The sequence below is a fragment of the Mauremys reevesii genome, linkage group 8 (assembly GCF_016161935.1).
Source record: "Mauremys reevesii isolate NIE-2019 linkage group 8, ASM1616193v1, whole genome shotgun sequence".
Lineage (NCBI taxonomy): Eukaryota > Metazoa > Chordata > Testudines > Geoemydidae > Mauremys > Mauremys reevesii.
The window spans coordinates 46,208,081-46,230,832 of NC_052630.1; the positions used below are offsets into that span (position 1 = coordinate 46,208,081).

General features: G+C 44.5%; 1 protein-coding gene and 1 long non-coding RNA gene across 11 annotated transcripts in view; one reads left to right on the forward strand and one right to left on the reverse strand.

Moving 5' to 3' along the window:
* The window catches only part of LOC120370100, a 20,270-nt gene extending 6,496 nt beyond the window's left edge, over positions 1-13,774 (forward strand). The window contains exon 3 of the long non-coding RNA XR_005583618.1: positions 13,494-13,774. This is a non-coding gene — a long non-coding RNA (uncharacterized LOC120370100). The remainder of the gene's footprint in view (positions 1-13,493) is intronic.
* The window catches only part of METTL11B (methyltransferase like 11B), a 62,181-nt gene that overhangs the window by 5,903 nt on the left and 33,526 nt on the right, over positions 1-22,752 (reverse strand). For 7 of the 10 annotated variants that reach the window (XM_039484263.1, XM_039484262.1, XM_039484258.1 and 4 more), the window contains one exon: positions 13,590-13,765. The exons of 1 other annotated variant lie outside the window; for it this stretch is intronic. In XM_039484263.1, the coding sequence (XP_039340197.1) occupies positions 13,590-13,724 (135 nt within the window). In that variant the 5' untranslated portion in view covers positions 13,725-13,765. Of the gene's footprint in view, positions 1-13,589; positions 13,766-14,951; positions 14,982-22,159; positions 22,394-22,752 lie in introns of those variants that run through there. 2 more of the 10 variants (XM_039484260.1, XM_039484259.1) reach the window with 2 other exon arrangements.

Below are 22,752 nucleotides of genomic sequence, written 5' to 3' on the forward strand. Positions count from 1 at the left end.
CATGGCATGCCTTTTTGGTTTTGGTCAGTGGGACAGGGTCTTGTACTAAACTCTTAACTTTGAATGACTCTATCAAGTTCCCCTGTGGGGGCTTGTCTACATTATAGCACTTTATCATGTTCAGGCATGATTGGGAAGAATCAAGTTAGCTGACAAGATTGGCCACAAATGACCATCAACAGGATATTTACAGTGTTGTTGTAGCTGTGTTAGTCCCAGGATATTACAGAAACAAGGTGGATGAGGTAATATCTTTTATTGGACCAACTTCTGCTGGTGAAAGAGACATGCTTTTGAGTCCTGTGTAACTCAAAAACTTGTCTTTTTCACCAACAGAAGATGGTTCAATAAAATATATTACCTCACCCACCTTGTCCATCAATGGGATAGTAAAATGTTGGAGGGAGACATGTCCCTCCCTGACAATAGACTAGAACTTTGGACCGCCTAAGTCCCAGACCTGTGCTCATTCCTACAAAGCAGGGAGTCTTTTGCCTGGCACAATGGTGAACATAATGTTTTCATGTGTCCTTAGTCTTTCTAAAACATTCACCCATTTCATAAAGTCCTTGCAAGTTCAGTTCTCAGCTATTCACACCACCATCCACCAAAACTAACCCACCCCATGGTCCTCTGAAGACAGCTAAACCTTAACAGTAGATTTAAGCATACATTTAATCTCTGCAAAAATGCTGTGCTTAAACAAAGGCAATACAGGCATGGTTTAGTTCTGACCACCCAAAGGACTGAATCGTATGGGGAAAATGTATCCCGCCATCCCCGATACATAGAATTAAAAAATGGACAAATTGATTTTGCTGAACATTTTTTAAAAAACATCATATCTGTACAGAGATTGGACATGATCAATCTCAGCACCAAAAGGTGTGTGTATGAGAAAGTAACAATGAGCTGCTGAAAAACGATTTTTCTAATAGATGTATTTCTCGCTAAATTATAGCAGCAGCTTCTATTCTAGCTATACAAGGGCTCTTAAGAATAAGCTGTTTTGCTGTAAAACGGGAATTTTAGCAGTGTGCAGGCATTAACTGTGAGACTGGAACTCCTCCAAGCTAATTTATCTTTAAAGAAAACACATTGGAGACAAATGTAAACACCTTCTCCCCTCTCCTATGTAACTCAGTGTTGAAATGAAAGCTAAGGGCCAAGGTCATCCCTGCTGTAACTCCATACCTTTCAAGAAAGATACATCAAGGAAGGATTTGGTTCTATCAGCTTATTAAACAACCTCCTCTAACAAGACTAAGAATAAATCATGTCAGAGGCGTGTATATCATCACTTCTTGGGCCCCCTTTCAGTGATTAATTCAGCAGATTATTAAGGTCAAAGGACAGTCCCAAGGACGACATCATGGCTATAAATATACCGGCTGTGCATCTAATTACATGAAGTAGCTGTAGAATAAACATAGAGGCCTGGAAAGATCTCACCCACAGCCACTCACTCAACTTGTCCTGCTTTGTCCATTTCTGAAGATTAATCTGACCATGCTTGCAAGAGTGTGTCTCGGTCCTGCACAGGGTAAACCCAAAATTTTCCACAGGAAAAATCCCTGTTTTCCAACCAGTTCTATCATAACTTTTTACTGATGCATTCATCAGACCAGATCTAATCATTAACAGAATCATAGAATCTCAGGGTTGGAAGGGACCTCAGGAGGTCATCTAGTCCAACTCCACTGCTCAAAGCAGGACCAACACCAACTAAATCATCCCAGCCAGGGTTTTGTCAAGCTGGGCCTTAAAAACTTCAAAGGATGGAGATGCCACCACCTCTCTAGGTAACCCATTCCAGTGCTTCACCACCCTCCTAGTGAAATAGTGTTTCCTAATATCCAACCTAAACCTCTCCCACTGCAACTTCAGACCACTGTTCCTTGTTCTGTCATCTGCCACCACTAAGAACAGCCTAACTCCATCCTCTTTGGAACCCCCCTTCAGGTAGTTGAAGGCTGCTATCAAATCCCACCCCCTCACTCTTCTCTTCTGCAGACTAAATAAGCCCAGTTCCCTCAACCAATCCTCATAAGTCATGTGCCCAAGCCCCCTAATCATTTTTGTTGCCTTCTGCTGGATTCTCTCCAATTTGGCCACATCCTTTTTGTAGTGGGGGGCCCAAAACTGGACACAATACTCCAGATGTGGCCTCACCAGTGTTGAATAGAGGGGAATAATCACTTCCCTCGATCTGCTGGCAATGCTCCTACTAATGCAGCCCAATATGCCGTTAGCCTTCTTCTATGCTGACTCATATCCAGCTTCTCATCCACTGTAATCCACAGGCCCTATTCTGCCAAACTGCCATTTAGCCAGTCGGTCCCCAGCCTGTAAGGACTTGCTAGTAGGCCACATGGAAATTCACATCAGAGAAGTTAGGGTCACAAAACTCCTTCCTTAGGCTGCCTTTTATCCAGGGTTCCTTGTAAGGGGACTGTCTCATCCTATGTAAATGTACCTACTAATCTACATACTATTAGATATTGTCGATGCACCTAGTGAACAGCATGTAAATGAACATCTCAAATGTTCTTTGGCTAATTAAGAATGTCCTTGGCCTATGGAGAATGCCTGTCCCATGAACTCTTCACTAGCCAAAGAACATTAGTTATTATTATTCATTTTTGGCTTTTCAGTGCAATATCAAAAAAACAAAACATTCTGATTGAAAATGGTACCACACTGCCTCATGGGAGTTGTAGTTTGGGTACCTTATGCTCCCAGTCTCTGTTAGGCAGAGCTGTCTGGCCAGACTTCATCTCCCATGATGCACGATGGCCAGCAGCTCCCTATGAGGCACCTGCTTCCCTCAGCAAGAGGGGAGAAAGTGGTGTATCATAGAAGATGTAGTCTGACCTGGAAGGCCCACCTATAGGGGAAAATGTGAGCATGAACCACCTGAACTATAGTTCCCATGAGGCACTGCAGTTTTTTTCAATCCATTTTTAATCAAAATATTGAAATATTTTGCTTTTCAGCTGAAATTGTCTGAATTTCGGTTGCCCTGTATTTTAATGAAAAAATCTAAATTTTCCACAGAGAGCAGACACTTTTTAGCAAAAAGAACTTAATTGAGTTGAAAACCCAATTTTCCATTGTCAAACAGTTTTGCCAGACAGACTTTTGACCAGCCCTGTGTTTGGATGGAAAGCACTCTGCTGGTTGGTTCCCTCAAGCCATCTCAGCCCCTATGCTGCTATCCTGTAGGAGATGTACATATTCAAAAGCTCTGGCAAGTAGCAGAATGAGGGGCTCATGGAGCTCCTTAGGGATATGGCAGTGTAAAACGAGTCTCTCTGGGGCATCTCCCTAGTGGGGCTCTGGACTCTTGCCATGCCCAGTTACCACCATAGGGTTACTCCAGTAGAAGCCGTACCCTCTTAGACCTTGTAGTGGGTTCTGCCCTTGTGGGCCCTGATTGGTTTATGGGTGGGGGGAAAGCAAAGGTGCAGGTTCAACACAAAACAAGCCCATTCTAAGATCAATGTGTAACCCCCAAAGAGATTACATAGATTCCTGGAGCTCTGTCTGCTGGCAGCTCAGGGAGGAGGAGCCAAGGCAAACTCAGAGTCTGCCCAGCAACCAATAGGGAGTGGAGATGCCCCTCCCAGGGAGTTGAGGAGAGGGAGAAGCCATTTTGAGGAGAGGCTGGAGCCAGCCAGGGCAAAGGCCAAACTGGCTGTGTGGGGAGCTGGTGAGTCCCAGGCCTGCAAGCAGGGTTCCCCCTGAGAACTGGCCTCTAGGGACCTGACACCAGATTCCCCAGCTGGGTTTTCCTTCCTCACGGATGATTCCCAATTGTTATGTTTGCTGAGAAATTTCCCCAGCCAGGCTGGGTTCGCCTCCAGCTCCCCTGGTGAGTCCAGTCCCCACATGGTCAGCGCTGTTAGTCCAGGGCTGATTCCTGCCTGAGGAGGATCCCTGCCAGCGGACAGCAGCCCCTGAAATCGTCCAGCGTCATCCTCAACCCTGAAGATCATTTGTGGAGTTCGTGAGTGCCTTGTCTTTAGTTAGTCAGGGAATTTGTTTTGGGGACCCTCTACTCCCTGAACTGTGTCCTCAAGCCAGGGAGTGAGGGTTTGAGGATTTTATAATCTACCGCTTATTACACCTGTGGAAGGATTCACCACCTCCTCCCACTTGTGGGTCTTTTGGGCTGTACTGAACCCAGTCAGCCACACTGCTACACCTCTGCAGAGAATTGTATAGGTCATCAAGGGCCCCAGCAAGGTACGCGTACCAACAGGACACTAGTTTTACATTTGTTACATCCAGACATGGGTATTTTAAGTGTGGGCACGGTGACCCTAAACATAGTGTTTCCCCTATTATGTTGTATTTGTTGCCTGTTTAATATAATATAACAATTATATCTCTTGGAAGTCTCCAACTATCTGGCAAATAAGTGGGGATTCCTCTGTAGTTAGAATTTTCCGCCCAAGCTGCCCTGGTGACCCTGCCAGGAAGGAGTGAGGGGGGTGGAGGCACCGCCAACTAATTTCATAACCAAAAAAAGAAAAAAGATTCACCCTACTGAGTGGGTGGTGGGATCCAAAAGAACCCAGACCTGTCCATCAGAACATGTAAGCGGATTGCCATTAAAAGAGGTAATCAGGTGGAGAGGGGCCCTACAAATGAAAAGCAGACATGGCGGAGGCACCGTCTTACTTCAGAGGTGCTTGGGTAGCTACCTTAGTCTTTACCTATCGGGTTTGTCCCTGAAGCTCTCTGGACTCCTTGAGGAGCTGGGAGCATTTCTGGAGTGAAGATTCTTCCTGCTGTTTCAGGAGCTACTCCAGCCACTCCCTTCTCAGGGCTTCCCCCTTGTGGACTGCAGCTTCCTTCTTTTAAAGCTTTCCTGCTTACCATGCATGATTGGCAGGGTTACCTTAGCGCACATATCTTCCCAAGCCCCTTCTCTGTTAGTGCAGAGTTTATACAGCCCACCACAGGCAGCCATGGCAGAGGCTCATGGCATCACTGCTCAAGGCTTGGAGGAGTGGAAAGGAATGCAGAGAAGGGCAGTGACAGAGAAGGGATTAGAACACAGGAACATTTCCATTACTGTCTCAGGGGGAAAGCTGCAGGTGAGGAGGGAGGAACTAGAGCTGGTAAATATTGTGATGGAGCAAGGCCGGATGGCTACAGGAAAGTACTCAGGGACAGGTATGTTAGCCCCAGGCTAAGCAAATCCCTAGTACCATGGGAACCAAAATGGCAGTTGCTCCAGGGTAATTAAGGCACCTGGGGCCAATTAAGAACTTTCTAGAAGGCACCGGAGAGAGCTACATTGATTGGAGCACCTGCAACCAATCAGGGCAGGCTAATCAGGGCCCCTGGTATAAAAAGGGGAGCTCACTCCAGTCAAGCAGGAGGAGCCAGAGGAGAGAAGTGCGTGAGAGGAGCTGGGAGCAAGAGGCACAAGGAGCTGAGACTGAGAGGGTGTGCTGCTGGAGGATTGAGGAATTATCATACAATCAAGCATTATCAGACACCAGGAGGAAGGACCTGTGGTGAGGATAAAGAAGGTGTTTGGAGGAGGCCATGGGGAAGTAGCCCAGGGAATTGTTGCTGTCATGCAGCTGTTATAAGAGGCACTATAGACAGCTGCATTCCACAGGGCCCTGGGCTGGAACCCGGAGTAGAGGGTGGGCCCGGGTTCCCCCCAAACCTCCCAACTCCTGATCAGACACAGGAGGAGTTGATCTAGACTGTGGGTTCCACCAGAGGGGAAGATCACTGAGGTGAGCAAATCCGCCAAGAAGCGCAGGACCCACCAAGGTAGAAGAGGGACTTTGTCACTATATATATATATATTCTCCACTAAAAAACAAAGTTTGTATTTTTTTTTACAAAATTTGCAATGCAAATTTGTTGACAAACATGAAATTAAAAAGGGGAAATAATTCACTAACCAAAAACTTTACTGAGAATTGAAAACTTTTATGGCAAAATACTCAATTTCCATTTTGTCATCTAACAACTGGAAAACTTCAACCCAAATTAAAATTTTCCACACCAAAAAAAAATCATTTTAGTCAAAAAGCCATTGTTAGTCAAAAAAACATTCTGATGACAAGACTTCAATCAGCTCTAGGAGTAACAGGATGCAGAGAGAAGGCAGAGGATTGGGGCATGAGAGTATTTGGGTTGGATTCACTATTCACCGAATATTAGGCCAAACTATTTGGCATTCATTGGATAATAAAATAATGACCATGTCCTATCCTTCAGCATTCAGATCCAACAAATGAGTCAATAACATCGTGTAGTGGTTAGTGGCCATCCCTCCCCATCAGTCTCAGAGGGAGGCCATGCCCTCTCATTATGTTGTACCTATAAATGCAATGCCCAATAGGGGAATTAGCAGTCTCAGGGCTCTGACTGGGGGGGGCAGGAGAAGAGCAAAACAACTCAGTCAGCCTAAGGTGGGTGTGGGTGGGTCAAAGGGGGGGCAGGGGCAGGCAGCAGCAGGGATCAGGCCCACCCTACCCCACACAGGGTCCCAGCCCAGGGTTCTGACAGTGGCAGAGTCAGCAGGGGGTTCACTGTCACTGACTGCAACTAGACTCTGGCTGAACAATACAACCGGAAATGGTGTTTGTGTTAGTACCTGGTGATCTATCACTCAATGCCTTCCTCCCTTTCCTTGTCCCCCCAGATGGGACAGTTCACCTCCCACACACAAGAGTTCAGAGTTCCTGGAAAAGTGGCAGCAAAGAACAGAGAGAACCATGGGATGTGTCCCCAGAAGTCCTAGTCAGAGAGTCCTACAATAGTGGTGAGTGTGGACACAGTAGTGTGTTTTTGTGTTACTTGACCACTCCTCTCTAAGCACTAACTGACTAACTAAGAGTAGATAACAAAAGTTAATTAACAAGTAGATTTTTGCAGAAGAGCCAGATCCAGTGAAAGCCAGTGAACATAAGTGTATGTGACTATGGGGTATGTTCATATTGGATCAAACTTTCAATGGATCAATGCTGATCTACTGAGGTCTAATGAAGACCTGCTAAAGGTCTAATGAATCTGATCACTCTCCTGTCAACTCTGGTATCTGGTAACTCACTGGAACAAGAAAAGAGAAGTCGGAGAATTAAGTCATGTAGACAGTGCAATAAGTCAACCCGACACAAACAGTCCAGCAGTGTTATTCACTTTGCTATTAGCTATATGTAGCTCATGCTTAAAGTGCATAACCCTGTAGTACTTACAACCCCTAGTGTTGATTAGAAAAATCTGAAAAGAACATAAAAAACAAATCAAAACCACATAAACAAACTCACTATCACAGAAACAGAGCAAAACACAAGAAAACATCTCAGGATTGCAAACATTGCAAGATTCTCATTTCATCTGTATCTCTTTCTGCTCTGTTCTCTGTGCACAGAGGAAAAGAGAGAAAAGAAAACAAACTAAAAATAAAAAAACTGGTGTAACTAACCTATAACTGTCAGACTTGTTGTTGATCTTTTCTCTATACACTCTCTCTTTGATCTAGCTACAGTAGCACTGTACCAGCTAGTTTCTTGAGTATGAGGGTGAGGCTGGGTGAGACCATGCTGCTGGCTGCCCATGCTGCTGCTACTTGAGCCAGCTAGATCCATCTCTAGTTGTGCTGCAGTCACAGTCCACATGTCTAACTGCAACATACATACACACAATCAGATATCCACATCCACAACAAAAAAAAACATGGGAGGCATATGATCTGAAAATCTGGTAAAATTTCAAAAATACAATTCTGTGACAGGGTCAAGACTCCCCATGAGAAATTCTGCAGATTTTTGAAGCACCAGGAATTTTCACTAGACAAATAATGGGAGTAAGAGCATAATATAAATATAGAAAAATTAGAAGTCAAAAAGGCATCCCAGGAGGGGTGACACTGGTTCTTACAGGTGCATGCAGCACACAGGTTTGATGCAGTCCTTGAGTCCTACTTAAGTCCTTTCTGGAGGATGTAAGTAATGCAGAAGCCTGAGGTGAGCTCTGTGCACATGGGTAAATTTCATTCAGAATCAAAGTATTTAAAAGAAAAAGCAAGTAATGTCAGCTTTTTTTTTTTTTTTTTTGACATTGTTGGGACTTTGACTTTGTTTGTTCCCATGACCAGAAGACAGAGGTCAGGTAGATTAATGCAGTTACACAGAGACACAGTGCTCCAACTAATTCCTTGGTTCCCTAGGGTTGTCTAGGTTGTTTTTTTTTTTTTATTTTTTTTTTTTTTTTCTTTTAAAAAATTTCAGGGAGGTGTGGAAATGGTTGGACATAGCAGACATAGCCCTGGTCTACACTACAAGTTTAGGTCGAAGTAGGGGTTTTTGTCCCACCTACCCCACCGTCCACTTTTTTTAAGCCATTTTTTAGAACTTGTTTTGTCTATCGAAATTAGAGTGTATTTATAGAATTTTTTATATAGGAATTTTTTTATAGTCGGTGTGCCGTGTTTTAACAGCTACAAATGCTCTGGTGTCTCCACACAAACAGTACTCAGCCTAGCAAGTCGAAGCTAGCATCGACTACACTCTGCTGCACTCTGACATTATGCACCTTGCATGCTCTGTTGCTGCTCTGTCGTGTCTGAAGACATGGAGGAGTCAGAGAACATTTAAGCCTTTCTGCATTTTTGTATTTTTTAGCTTTCAAAGAGCTTAGCAGTTTCTGAAAAGACAAATTTTCAGCTGAGTGGGAGAAAGGGAGGTAGTGGTTAAGAAACACAGATTAAGGTTTTGTGTAATTATTTAGACACATTTCATGTAACACAGTTTCACATACACAGCATGTGCTTTTTGCTCATTGCATTTGTATTGTTGTGTCACTCATTATTGCTCATGTACCACTCCTCAACACCACCACCCACTTGCTGTTTCACAGCAACCACAGCACAACAGCACAGCCCCAGACAGCCAAACAGGAACACAGCGAATGTCCCTTCAACCAGGTAATTTCCACTATTTCATACAGGTGACCAGTGACTCTGAGGCAGGCAGCTCTGAGCAAGATATGAATGAGATGTTGTTTGAATGCCATAACACCAAACACCGCTTGCTACTGGCGTGGTAAAGTGTCCTACCATGGCGGATGGAATAAGGCCGCCCACTCCAGAAACCTTTTGCAAAGGCTTTGGAAGTACATCCAGGACAGCTTTATGGAGATGTCCCTGGAGGATTTCCACTCCATCCCCAGACATGTTAACAGACTTTTCCAGTGGCTGTACTGGCTGTGAATGCCAGGGCAAATTAATCATTAAACACGCTTGCTTTTAAACCATGTATAATATTTACAAAGATACACTCACTTTCTCCGCCTTCAGGGTCCGGGATCACGCCTTGGGTGGGTCCAGGGTGAAAAACATATCTTGGCTGTTGGGGAAACTGTTTTCTCTGCTTTCTTGCTGTGAGCTATCTTCCTTGTCCCCAAACCCGTTTCCATGTTGCATGATTCTCCATTGGCGGAGTCAAAGCACAGGGCTGAGGTAGTGGTGGCTGCACACTCTAGCATGCCATGCAGCTCATCATAGAAGCGGCATGTTCAGGGCTCTGATCTGGAGCAGACTTTTGCCTCTCTGGTTTTTTAGTAGGCTTGCCTTAGCGCCTTAATTTTCACGTGGCACTGCTTTGCGTCCCTGTTATGGCCTCTGTCCTTCATGCCCTTTGAGACTTTTTCTAATGTTTTGGCATTTCATTTACTGGAACGGAGTTCAGCTAGCACAGATTTGTCTCCTCATACGGCGAGCAGATCCCGTACCTCCTGTTCAGTCCATGCTGGAGCTCTTTTGCGATCCTGGGACTCCATCATGGTCACCTCTGCTGATGAGATCTGCACTCACCTGCACCTTGCCACGCTGGCCAAATAGGAAATGAGATTCAAAAGTTCGCGGGCCTTTTCCTGTCTACCTGGCCAGTGCATCCAAGTTGAGAGTGCAGTCGAGAGCGGTCACAATGGAGCACTCTAGGATAGCTCCTGGAGGCCAATACCGTCAAATTGCGTTCACACTACCCCAAATTCAACCCGGCAAGGCCAATTTCAGCGCTAATCCCCTCGTCGGAGGTGGAGTAAAGAAACTGATTTAAAGAGCCCTTTAAGTCGAAAAAAAGGGCTTCCTTGTGTGGACAGGTCCAGGCTTAAATCGAGGTAACGCTGCTAAATTCGACCTAAAATCGTAGTGTAGACCAGGCCTTAAAGGGCTCTTAAAATCAATTTCTGAACTCCTCCCTAATGAGGGGATTAGTGCAGAACTGCTCCTTACTACTGTCCAGGGTGCCTGTGTATGGCTTCATCAGCCATGGCGTTAAGGGGTAGGTTGGGTCTCCAAGGATAACTATAGGTATTTCAACATCCCCAATGGTAATTCAACTGAGGTAATTCAACTGCTCTCATCTTGGTATTCTTGTGCTTCAGGGCAGGAGAAAGCAAGTCACAAAGTTCCATGAAAGTGCCCTTACACATGCAAAAGTTTTGCAGCCACTGGGAATCATCCCAGGTCTGCAACACTATGTGGTCCCACCAGTCTGTGCTTGTTTCCTGGGCCCAGAATCAGCGTTCCACGGCATGATCCTGCCCCATTACCACAATGATGTCCAAATTGCCAGGTCTCGTGCTTTGAGAGAAGTCTATATCCATGTCCTCATCACTATCGTGATCGCGCTGTCATCGCCTCCTCACCTGCTTTTGCAGGCTCTGCACATACTGCAGGATAATGCGTGAGGTGTTTACAATGCTCACAACAGCAGCAGTGAGCTGAGCGGGCTCCATGCTTGCCGTGGTATGACATTTGCAGGAGAGCAGAGTTGCAGCGGAAGTGGTGGTTGATGACGGTTAACATAGCGCACATTTCCCGATGAAAACACACGTTCCTGGGAGCCCATGACAGACAACCTGGAGAAATTCGCTATCAAGACAAGAGCAGGAGAGCAGAGTTGCAGCAGAAGTGGTGGATGACGATGGGATGCCACGAGAATACATATTTATAAAGAACGACGAGAGAACCTGTGAGGTGGATTCATGGCACCAGGGGAGCAGGAGAGCACAGTTGCAGCAGAAGTAGTGGTTGGATGACGACGGTTAGCAGTCCTACTGCACCATCTGCTGAAAGCAGTATGGCACCCATACAGAAAAAAGGCGCAAAACAATTGTCTGCCATTGCTTTCACGGAGGGAGGGGCGACTGACGACATGTACTCAAAACCACCTGCAACAATGTTTTTGCCCCATCAGGCATTGGGAGCTCAACCCAGAATTCCAATGGGCAGCAGAGACTGCAGGAACTGTGAGATAGCTACCCACAGTACAACGCTCCCAAAGTCGACACTAGCCATGGTACTGTGGACGCACACCGCCGACTTAATGCGCTTAGTGGGGACACACACAATCGACTGTATAAAATCTGTTCCTAAAAATCAACTTCTATAAATTCGACTTAATTTTGTAGTGTAGACATACCCATAGCCTTCAGACCTTCAGGGGTCCATGGACCACAGATTGAAAACCACTGACCTAGGGTGTAGCAAAGGGCAGAATTTGGCCTAGGGAGATTATACAGCAAGTCACTGGCACAGCTGAAGTTTAAATGCAGGGGTTCTTGGCTCCCACGGCCTCTCAGACAAAGTATGATGCTACCTGCAGTGCAAAGCAGCAGAGAACTTTAAAGTACAAGGGAATAAAGTCATTGTTAGTCATCAGATTTTATGCTGATCAGAGATGGAACAAACCCACTGCAACACTACCCAGCATGAGAAGATTGAAGTGAAAAATTATTTTGCTGCTCTTGATCGCAATTTTATGACTATTGGTGAGACATTTATTTAATATGAAGCAAGCACCTCTAACACTATAAGTGTAGTGTGGTCTAGTGGATTGGCTAGTGTTATGGGAATCAGGAGACTTGGGTTTGATTCCTGGTTCTGGTACTGATTTCCTCTGTGACCTTAGACAAATTGCTTCCTCCCATCCTTTGCCTCTTTAGGGTAGGGACTATTGTGTGTTTGTACAGCCCCTGAGGTCCTGATCTGTTTTGAGACCTCTAGGTGCTAGTGTACTACTACTACTAATTAATTATTATGATCACTAATACAAATTTACCAGTTCAGGCAATTCTATTGCACTGACATATTCCCCCAGTAGTTTCTATTGGATACAATATTCTTTCTCACTTCCTGCCCTACTTTGCTATGTAGTATTGTTCTGTGTTGTTAAACTACCACCACTTTCCATCCCAATATATTTAAACCTGATAAAGGAACATACTTCTTTATAGAAAGCCTAATTAACTCATGGAACTCATTGCCCCGAGATATCACTGAGGCCGAAAGCTTAGCAGGTTGCACAAACATTTAAGACATTAGTATGGATAATGAACACATCCCCAGTGAGGCACTTTGGAAAATCTCCCTTGACGCCCATCTGCATCTTTAGGCACCTACATATCTTTAAAAATCTGTCCCTAAGTGACTGAGGTTAGGAAAAAATTTTCTTTAAGGGCAGCTTATTTTATGTTTGCCTAACAGAGGGTGGGATAGGCACACCCCTATCCCAATCAGGAAACCACTAAAGAGCTCCTCTGAGCTCAACCAGTACAAAATAGGTGCACCTGCAGAGCCTGTGCCATGTGTAGGAAATGAACTTAAAAGGGAGAGTCTGTCACTGGAAAGGGGAGTAACCAGAGGAAGGTGGCTGGGCCTCAGAGGCAGCAATGCTTGCAACAGAGCTGCTAGGAGGAAGATGGCTTGCAAACGTTTGCCACATGCAAGGGCCCTCCAGACCAGGTACATGCCCACTACAACAGGGAGGGGTTGGAGATAAGCCCTGACCTAGGGTCTAACTATACTTAACCTTCATTGACAAGCCAGACCTCTATAGCCTCATAGATTTTAAGGTCAGAAAGGACCATCATGATCATCTAGTCTGGCCTCCTGCACATTGAAGGCCACAGAACTACACGCACCCACTCCTGTAACAGACCCCTAACTTCTGGCTGAGTTACGAAGTCCTCAAATCATGGTTTAAAGACCTCAAGTTACAGAGAATCCACCATTTACACTAGTTTAAACCTGCAAGTAACCCATGTCCCATGCTGGAGAGACTCTTTTGAATGACTCAGACAGTGAGTGCCCCTGTAATTGGAAAGACTTTTAAGAGGGAAAGGTCTCTGAAAAAGCCCTGGCCCTAAAAAGGCCCAGCCTATCACATGGGGTATCTCACAACTTCTTCAGAAACATTTAGAAACAGGCTCCAAGAGAGGGAGGGTAGTGGGCTAGTTGGAGTATTAGTCTGATTTGCTGTATCATGTCCTACTTCACTGAATAGACTAGGTCTGACCTTGTAGCATTTACACAGGTGAAACTCCCACTGAAGCCAGTGAGAATGTTGCCTATGTATGGCCCCAATCCTACAAATAGAACCACCCCTTAACCTCCGTAGAACTCTGGGGTTCTGTGCAAGTGCTTGGGTCCACCTGCATGGTGTGTTTTGCAGGATCAGGACCTAAGAATTGAAGAAGGACTGGGCACAATGCATGTGAATTATGACACGAGCCCTGCTTCTTGCCGAAGATGGGAGCAGACGACTTACCCCAATAAACTTCCTAAGAAATTCCCTGGAGGATTCAATGTCCGTACTGGACAGCTCAATGTAATCTCCCATCATGCCCTCTTCTGTCGCTGGCACCTCCCGATAGAAATGTTTGGCTCTGGCATAGAACTGCATCTCGCCGTTGATCACTTCGCTTGTTAAAGCATAAAGTTTCACTGCAAACAGAAAGTGTATTGTTATTTATTTATAATGGGATACTCTATTGTCTGATTGGGTGTCTTATTGGACTGTGTGTATGCTCGCACACGTGCACGCATAAGATCTTTGACTGCGGGAATAAACATAGAATTTGCAAAATTCTCTTCCTAATTAAAAAGGATAATTAATTCTGGACTGGCTCCGGCAAGGTGCTGAGATCCATCAACTCACATTAAAGTCAATGGGAACTGAGGCTGTTCAGCACCTTCCAAGATCAGGCCCCATTTGTGTAAATACATCCCTACCTTCCCAGACGGCTCCATGTTAACTCAAAATTGTAGATTTCAGACTTGAGAGCAAACATGCATACAAATTAGAGCCATAGAAGCTGTTTGCTATGCAGCAAAACCGTGGGTTGCATTAACAGTCTTAGACTATGGGTATGTCCACACGGCAATCAAAAGGATGACTGCGCACACATGGACCTACCTGAACTAGCTTTGATCTAGCTAGCTTGAATAACAATAGCATAGAAGTCCCAGCAGTATGAGCCAGCTGCTCAAGTATGTACCCAGGGTTGTACAACCTGTGCTGCTGCAGTTTCACTTCTATTGTTATTTGAGCTGCTTCAATCAAAGCTAGCTCTGGTATGGCTACACGTGCTGCAGTCACACCTCTGATTGCACTGTACAGGTACCCCGAGATGAGACTAATTGGTTTGTACAGTCCAAGGCCCAGCACCTTGTGTAGTTGATTATAAGTGTGCAAAATGTGTGCCAAGCAGGAGTAAAACGGTCCCACCAGTGTGACTGAGTGAAGAATTCTATGACTTTCTGTAATATTTTCTTCCTGCCTGGCACCAGTGGAGTTAATTGCAAGGTCCAGTCCTAAATGACTATATACGGTGCAAGGTGGTAATGCATCAGTCCCTAAATCTTCATCTGCCACAGATCAAAAAGGAAGAGGGATGTGTAATTGATGAGGGTGACACAATAGGTGCCAGAATTTGGAGTTTCTATTTTAATTGTTTAGTTTTTAAATGTTTGGGTTCTATATTACTATCACATGGTCTGCTGGTGACCAGGAATAGTAGATTCACAGCTCTCTCAGAAATATAAATTCTCAACTTGATATTTGATACTTTTCCCTTTTTCTTTCATTAACTGAGATCTGTCCTAAATGTTCTGGGTTTTTCGTACTTACCCTTTTTGAGTATTTGTAGGCGCTTACAATCTAAGTAAAAGACAAAAGACAACAGATAGATACAGACAGACAGATAGGAAGTATAAGGAAACAATGAGACAACATTGGTCAGCATGCGAGACAGTGGCCTCTGCCTAAGTGTTGTCAAGTTGTTGTTTTTTTGTAGGCATCAATGCAGAGGAGAGTTTTGAGGTGGGCTTTGAAGGCAGATAATGTAGCTTTTCCTTGCATGAAAAAGAGCTGTTCCCGAACATTCCTGTGAATGAAGACCCAATCACATGACTGCCTGTGAATAGCAAGTAACAAGGAGGTAGGGATGAAGCTAATGCTGGTGTGGATTTGCAACAAGTACTCGTGAGCAACTTGCAGTATGTGGCCAGTCCTACCGTAGGTCATGCATCTCCAATACACGTGCAGCACTGGAAGTGAGCAAGTGCCAAATGTCCATCTGTTAGGTACCTTCGGCCACAATGTAAACACAGACCTCCCTGTAGACTAAATAAATAAAATGATGGGAAAGGAATGAAGTTTATGTAGTTTGCGACTGTTACGACTTTGTTTTCGATGTACTGCACTTTTACATTTCTAAGGAGTCATTGACTGTAATTATTGCCTGGGCTCTGAACAGGCAAGTGAGACTGCACTGTGGAAGACCAGAGTAGGCCAGAACTCATGAATGAGCATGGACTGTATTTACTGAAGGCAAGGAGCTCAGTGGGGAATATGTGTGTGCTTGCCCATCCTGAGCACCAGAATGACATCCTGGAGGCAAATGATGGAGGGGCAAAGGAAGTAAAATAGGGAATAATTACCACCAAAGACCACTCGGAGCAAAATAGTGCTATTGGGTTACATATACGCAGCATGCCAAGGATATCCTTTATCCAACAAAAGCAGCATTACCAGCCCCCTTGTCATCACCTGCTTAAGCCGACTGCTGAGCAGATACTATTAAAGCTTTACTCCATTACACATTTATGTTATGCCTGAGAAATTTATACCACAAGTGAGTGCTGAGCCCAGCAAGCGTCAAACCCAGGTTTGACACACTCCACTGGTTGTTTTCCATACTCCAAAGAAACATTTCACTAAAGGAAGAAAAAACAAGGGAGCGGCAGCTGATCCCCTGAAAATCTTGACCATGGTGATTGTCAGACCCTGGGAAATAGAAGGATCCACTGGCTATTGTCCGTTCCTCCAGGGACTGTTGCCCTTCTACCCCTGTATCCCCTTTATCTGTATACTGCAGCCACTGTTGATGAGGCTAGTGGAACTGAGGCCCGGGATGCTGGCTTTACAAGATCTCACTTAAGAGATTCCATTGATGATTTCTAGAACAATTTTATTGGGCTTGTCAAGAGATGGGCACATATTCCTGTTATTCAGAGCAGTAACACAAAGTAACCCCAATGAAAGGGATCACATGGGAGTGACTTGCTGCTCAGGATCTTAGATCTTTGGAGTCTGGCCCTGAATTTCTCATGGACCCTTAGCTACACACAACCTTCTGGCTTCCCCTCTCCACTGGCACCACCTCCCCAAGGGGCACAGTTCATGTTTTTGCCCACTCATCAAGCCAACCAGCGGTTGCATTAGATACACTAACATCGTGACTCCCATTGCAGCTAAATATGAGAGAGACCAAATCTGGCAATGCCCACTGAGACCACAATAGAAGACGCAGACATAGATGTCGACATAAACTTCTCAGCCAAAGATGGCACTAAAAATTGTCCATATCGATGTGGAGGGGTTCTCTGCAAAGAAGGCTGACATGCTATCTGGCAGGAAAACCCATGTTATGTGCTTGCAGTTGACACGTGGCAAGGCAACAGCACCAAACACTCCTGGCATGCATATAGCTGTGAACTTCAAAAGCAATATTTATGGTGGCACAATACTTTTACGTGACAAAAGACTGGTGGAAAAACACTACTGTGAAGCACCATGGTACAACAGCACTTATCATGGCAGCAATTTCTGTTTTCAAACCAGCACGTGAACAGTTTGCATGGCCAACTGACCTTCCACTGCTGTAAAACCATATCTTGTCATAGGCGATTTCAACAGTCACAAAACCATCTGGGGATTCCCCAACAAAGGGGAAGAAGTTGAGAAGGGGGCAGAAACCAACAAGTTGACCTTGCGCTATGACTTCAAGGACAAATGTGCCTTCCAAAGCACTGAATGGAACAAGGGGTACAATCCCGATCTAGCTTTTGTGACCTCTGAAAATGCCGGCAACTTCAGAAGGGACATTATGGCAATAATAGACCAGCGCAAGTGAGATTAGAGGTTGCAGTGCAACCCAGGAAAACAAAGTACCTGCCAAGATTCTACTTCAGAAAAACTTCCTGGGAAGGCTTCACCTTTGAACTGAGCACTATGTTCACTATGGTGAACTTGTCTCCCCGGTGTGAAAGAGTGCCCAAAAGTACATCCCTAGGGGATGTTGGACATTACATACACCTGGGCTTTCAGAACAGGCAAGCCAACACTATAAGAGAGATTCCGAATTTTTTGACCTGGATCCATTCAGTGAAGAAACAAGTTAGCCTGTGAGAGAGATTGGAAATGAGCAGCACAACCACTGAAGGGAGCTGATTGAAACAATAGAAAAAAAAAGAATGGGCCACCATTCGCAAGCTGGGCCCCGATGCACAACAACCAACAACAGCTTGGTTGGTAGTCTCTCCCAACCAAGCTGCACACCAACTCATCCCAACTGACAAACCAGCCCACAAAGCAAAGTATAAAGCTAAACAAATCAAGCAGGAACTTTGCTAACTCCTCAGACAACAAAGTCCACAATGAGCAGCTCAACACAGAGGAGTTGACCACAGCCATGAAAACCCTGAAAAGTGGAAAGGCAGCTAGTCTCAATGATATAGCTAATGAATCATTGCTACACTTTGGGACAAGAGCACAGAAGTGGCTGTTTCACTTCTTTGTCTCCATGCAAGTGTTAATGCAGACACCGAGGCTGTAGAAACAGGTCAAAGGGGTTACACTACTCAAACTACATAAAGACCCTAACCAAGCAAAGAGTTATTGCCCAATATCCTTACTCTGCTCAGCCTACAAACTATATGAGCAGATGATAATGGTTAGAATAGTGCTCAGAGAGGAAGAGCAACTAGCTGATGCCCAGGCCTGTTTCCGACCAGGATATTTATGCTTTGGCCAAGTTGCAAATCTAACTCAATACATTGAAAATGGCTTCAAACCTGCAAAATTACAGAGGCTGTATTTGTTGATCTGTCAACTGCATATTACACTGTAAACCATCATGCACTGCTGTTGAAATTGGCAAGAAGAGCCAGATGGTCCTGGTCACCTCTTCCCTGCACAAAAATTGACATGTCTTTGTCAAAATGGATGGTCAGAAAAGTTGATGGCTAGCTCAATGGAAGGGATTGCCCCAAGGTTCAGTGCTATCACCCTTGCTGTTTAATGTCCACCCAAATGACCAACCAGAATTCCCTGACATGCAAAGATTCATTCAGGCAGATGATCTTTGCATCACTTCCCAGGTGGAAAGATTTGATGACACTGAGCGCATTTTAACTGACTCCTTGAGTGTACCTAGAAAATACCATTGCACTTGGTTCCTGAATGCCAAGCCTAGCAAGACACCAGTGTGCACCTTCCACCTGAAACACCACCAGGCCAAGCAAAATTCCAGATATCATGAGATGATACAATCCTTGAGCACTCTGGATATCTTTGTGGTCATATTGGACAGAATGCTAACATTCAAAGAGCACATGAAGCTGAAGAAGAAAGTGAGCTCCAGGAATTGTGCACTCCAGAAACTGGCCAACACAAACAGGATCCCAAAACACTCTGAGCAACCGGTCATGCCCTGTGTTACTCAGCTGTGGAGTACTGTGCCCAGAATGGTCACGCTTGAGCCATGCTCACAGAATTGAAACGAAACTCAGTCTTGTATGATTGTCACAGGGAGCATGAAACTGACTCCTACACTGTTGTATACTGCCTCACTGGGATTCCACTGCCATCAGTGAGATGGGATGCCTTCAGTAAAAGGGAGACAAAAACAGGTGCATGATCCAAGACATCCACTGTGTGGACACATTCCCCCACCCAAGAGGCTGAATTCCAGGAAGAGCTTTGCCTTTGAAAATCCCTTACCCCCAAAAAGCCACCATGGAAGGTTTCATGTTAGGAAATGCCAGTACCCCTGGAGAACCTGGTTCTTTCAGAACCCAAGCACTGATTTAGAACAAAAACACTGGTGTATGCTAAACCAAGCAAGAGTAGGGGGGCAAAGAGTGGTGACAATATGACCAAGTGGAAGTGAGGAATGACACCAAACATGAATGTGGAGAGCCTAGGCAAACATTTGAACACTCCCTGATGTGATGTCCCCTGTCGATATCCTATACTCCCAAGGAACTATTCCAGCTAAAAGGACAATACCAGGTCCTGGGTGCAGTTTTGGAGTGACAAGCTTTGATGATGATCAGACTAACCACAGCTCCTTTCATGTAAGTCCTCCCCTTCTGTGCATGTAGGGAAGGACATAACCTACAATTTGATCAGGCTGATTGCTATGGAACAATTGATTAGAAGTGAATGAGGAAGCATATTTATTGATCCAATGTTTGACTGCAGTGTAGCGGTAAAATGGGATCCAGCATCCAGGCGAGAATCCCAGGCCTCTTAGCCTCAGAGATGTGAAGGGTTGTAGCTGTTTTTCATGTGTAGAGTTTTCAGAGGTAAATAGCTTTCCTAGAAGCTACTTTTGGGATGTGAGAAATGTTTCAAGTGAAGCAGCATTTTTCTGTACATTCTTGGTCTCCAAGTTGAAGCTGCTGGCAAGGATTCCAAGCAGCGATGGTTATGGGGTACGCACTAGAAAGCGGACCGAGATCAGAGATTAATTTCATAAAAGGTCGCTGAACAGTCATCAGATGTTAGTGATTTGTAGTCACTATCAACATAGTCTGGATGCAAAGTGGTGGCCAAGAGGTGAATTCCAAGCCCGAGAGCTACACCAATGAACGTTTACCTAAACCCTTTGCCTCTGCAAAGTCCAAATTGTCACTCCTATTTTTTCTAGGGTATCAATTTAGGATTTTCTTTCCCAGGCTTCTGAAGGGCCCTTTTTCCGATCAAAGAAATGGTAGCACCTAGTAAGGATGTTGGAGGCATTCCTGCTCTCAGACATAATATCTCATATTTCTTAGCTGTGGGGTTCACTCATCTAAAATTGCCTAATGGGAACAGAAGTTTGCATTTGTGAGCCTGTCTTTGTGACTCCAACCAATTTCTGTGAGAAACTGAACCAGTTCAGCTGTGTCCATTCAGCTGAGCTCCTGCTTTAAAATGCACCATGTGGCCAATGCTTGGTGCATCAGTTTTAAACACACATTCGAGAACCCAGGGTGAATTTCACCCCTGCATAGCAGGCTGGCACAAGACGAGGGGCACTTAAGCCCTGTTTTGTCCAAAGGTAAAGTTCATCCCCAAAGAACCAATTTTACATACAGACCTGAGGCTCATGGTCCAGAATATTTAGCCCTACAAACTGACAGCATTTTGTTTTGTTTGCAGTGGATCTCACTTCCTCAGCACTAGGGGGTACTGGAGCAATTTGTATAATGGGAGTACCGAGTCATTGAACGAAACTTTAAACTCCGTATATGATGGAAACCACTTCAAGCCAGGGGGTGCTGTAGCACCCCCAGCACCCCTATTTCCAGCACCTATGCTCAGCACTAAGGCCCAGATCCAGCAAAACGCCTACGTATTTTCATAAATGTATCTGAATAGTTCCATTGAAGTCCATGAGTCTGCTCATGTGCTTAACGTTATACACTCACTTAAGTGCATTGCTAAATTGGGGCCTAAATTCACTCCCATAATGTGTTTATATAAAGAAAAAAGTGCTATTTTGGGCTGTAAAAATGACATGTTGATTTCTTGTAAATGGGCTAGATACCGAATATGCTCAGCTCACACATAACAAACATTAGAGTGAGATTAGGGTGCTTCCCAGCCCACCACCCATCTCCCTGCTCAGAAACACAGCAGAAAGAGTTGGTAATTGGACAAACTGACAGTAAATTGACAAATTGGAAAGGGGTTAGAAAAGAGCTAGAAGAATGATTCAGGGACTAGAAAATCTGCTTTACAGTGAGAAACAAAAGTTTAGCATAACTAAGAGGTGATTTGGTCAGTCTGTAGATATATTTGTGGGAAGAAGATACCTGATGGCAGAGAGCTTTTCAGCCTAGCAGACAAAGGGATAACCAGCTTGACAGCTGGACACTGAAGCTAGACACTAGACACAATACTGGAAACAAGGTACAATTATTTTAAAGAGCGAGGGTAATTAATAATTGGAACAACTTAACTAGGGACCTGGTGGATTTTCCCATCACTTGACATCTTTAAATCAAGAGGATGCCCTTCTAAAATATATGTTGTAGAAGTTATGGGCTTGATGCAGGAATCACTGTGTGAAACCCTGTGGCCTGTGCTATACAGGGACTCAAACTAGATGATATAATGATATCTTGAGGCCTTAAAATCTAAGAGTCTATTAATAGTTATTTTGGATAACTAAACAGTCAGATTTGGCTGAATTTCTAATATCTTGCACTTATTTTCAGAACAAAGGGAAGGACTAGCATTATAATGGACTTTAGGACTTATAACTAAGAAAATCTTTCTTTCTTTTTTATTGAGATCCCCACAACGTTCTTACCTGTTCTCTCTCATCCTGTCAGAATGACTAGGTGAAGAGAATTTATCTTCTATGGGACACTTCAGATGGTTGCACATTTTGTTTGTCTTTTTAGCAGCTCTATAGAAATAGTGCAAAACACAGAACTGCCTCCACTCTATAAGAGGCCTATAAATGCCTTGATCTCTAACAGAATTCCCACTGGTGTCAAAGGCAGGTGCACATGTTCAGCGAAGGTGATCTGTTGCCTATGAATGTGGAGAAAGCCCTCAAGAATGAATGTGCTGCCGATAAGATAAACAAGATGTCACCTAAAAGGTTCTGTCCATCTCTAACTGATGTGATTCTAACATTCAGCGTAGCTTGCAGTATGCAGCTGACAAAGTGACCATCTTAAAATAATACAGCCCTAAGTCAAACCCAGGCTCCTTTCTGATTGTCATCAGGACAATTGTGGCTTTTGGGAATTGAAGTAGGACATCCTAAAACTTACATATTTGGGGCCAGACATTTCCGTAGATCTCAGATCCTCCTACTTCAGCACTATTTCCTAAAGTGGCTCAGCACTTGGCATTCAGTAGCTCCTGTTGAAATCTGGCCATAAATTAACCCTTCCTTCCAGAAGTACTTTGAAACCAAATAAATAATTGGATTGGGTGAATTGTGGGAGAGCATTGTTTCGCACGCACCTTTCCACCCTGCAAAGCAAGACTTGGATCAAAGATATGGACATCTGGAAAGATAACAAATATGGACATTTGACAGCCAGAAAGCAAAGCATGTCTGCTCCAGTTTCTCTCTCTCTCTCTCTCTCTCTCTCACACACTCAATGCAGCTTTTCATCCTTAAACTCCCAACACATTTTTTATTTTAACTGTGACTGAGAAAAAAATAGCATTAACCACATCTGCAAGCAAAGTAGATCTCATCTGCCAGTTCACCTATTTCTGTGGTGCTTACCATTGTGGCACCAAGATACAATAAACTGTGATGCCAGATCAGTGGTAGCTGAAGGATAGAACAGACTGGCTTGTATAGCACCTTATTTTCTGTGCGAGGGCTTCGCAGAGCTATTTATCGTTATTA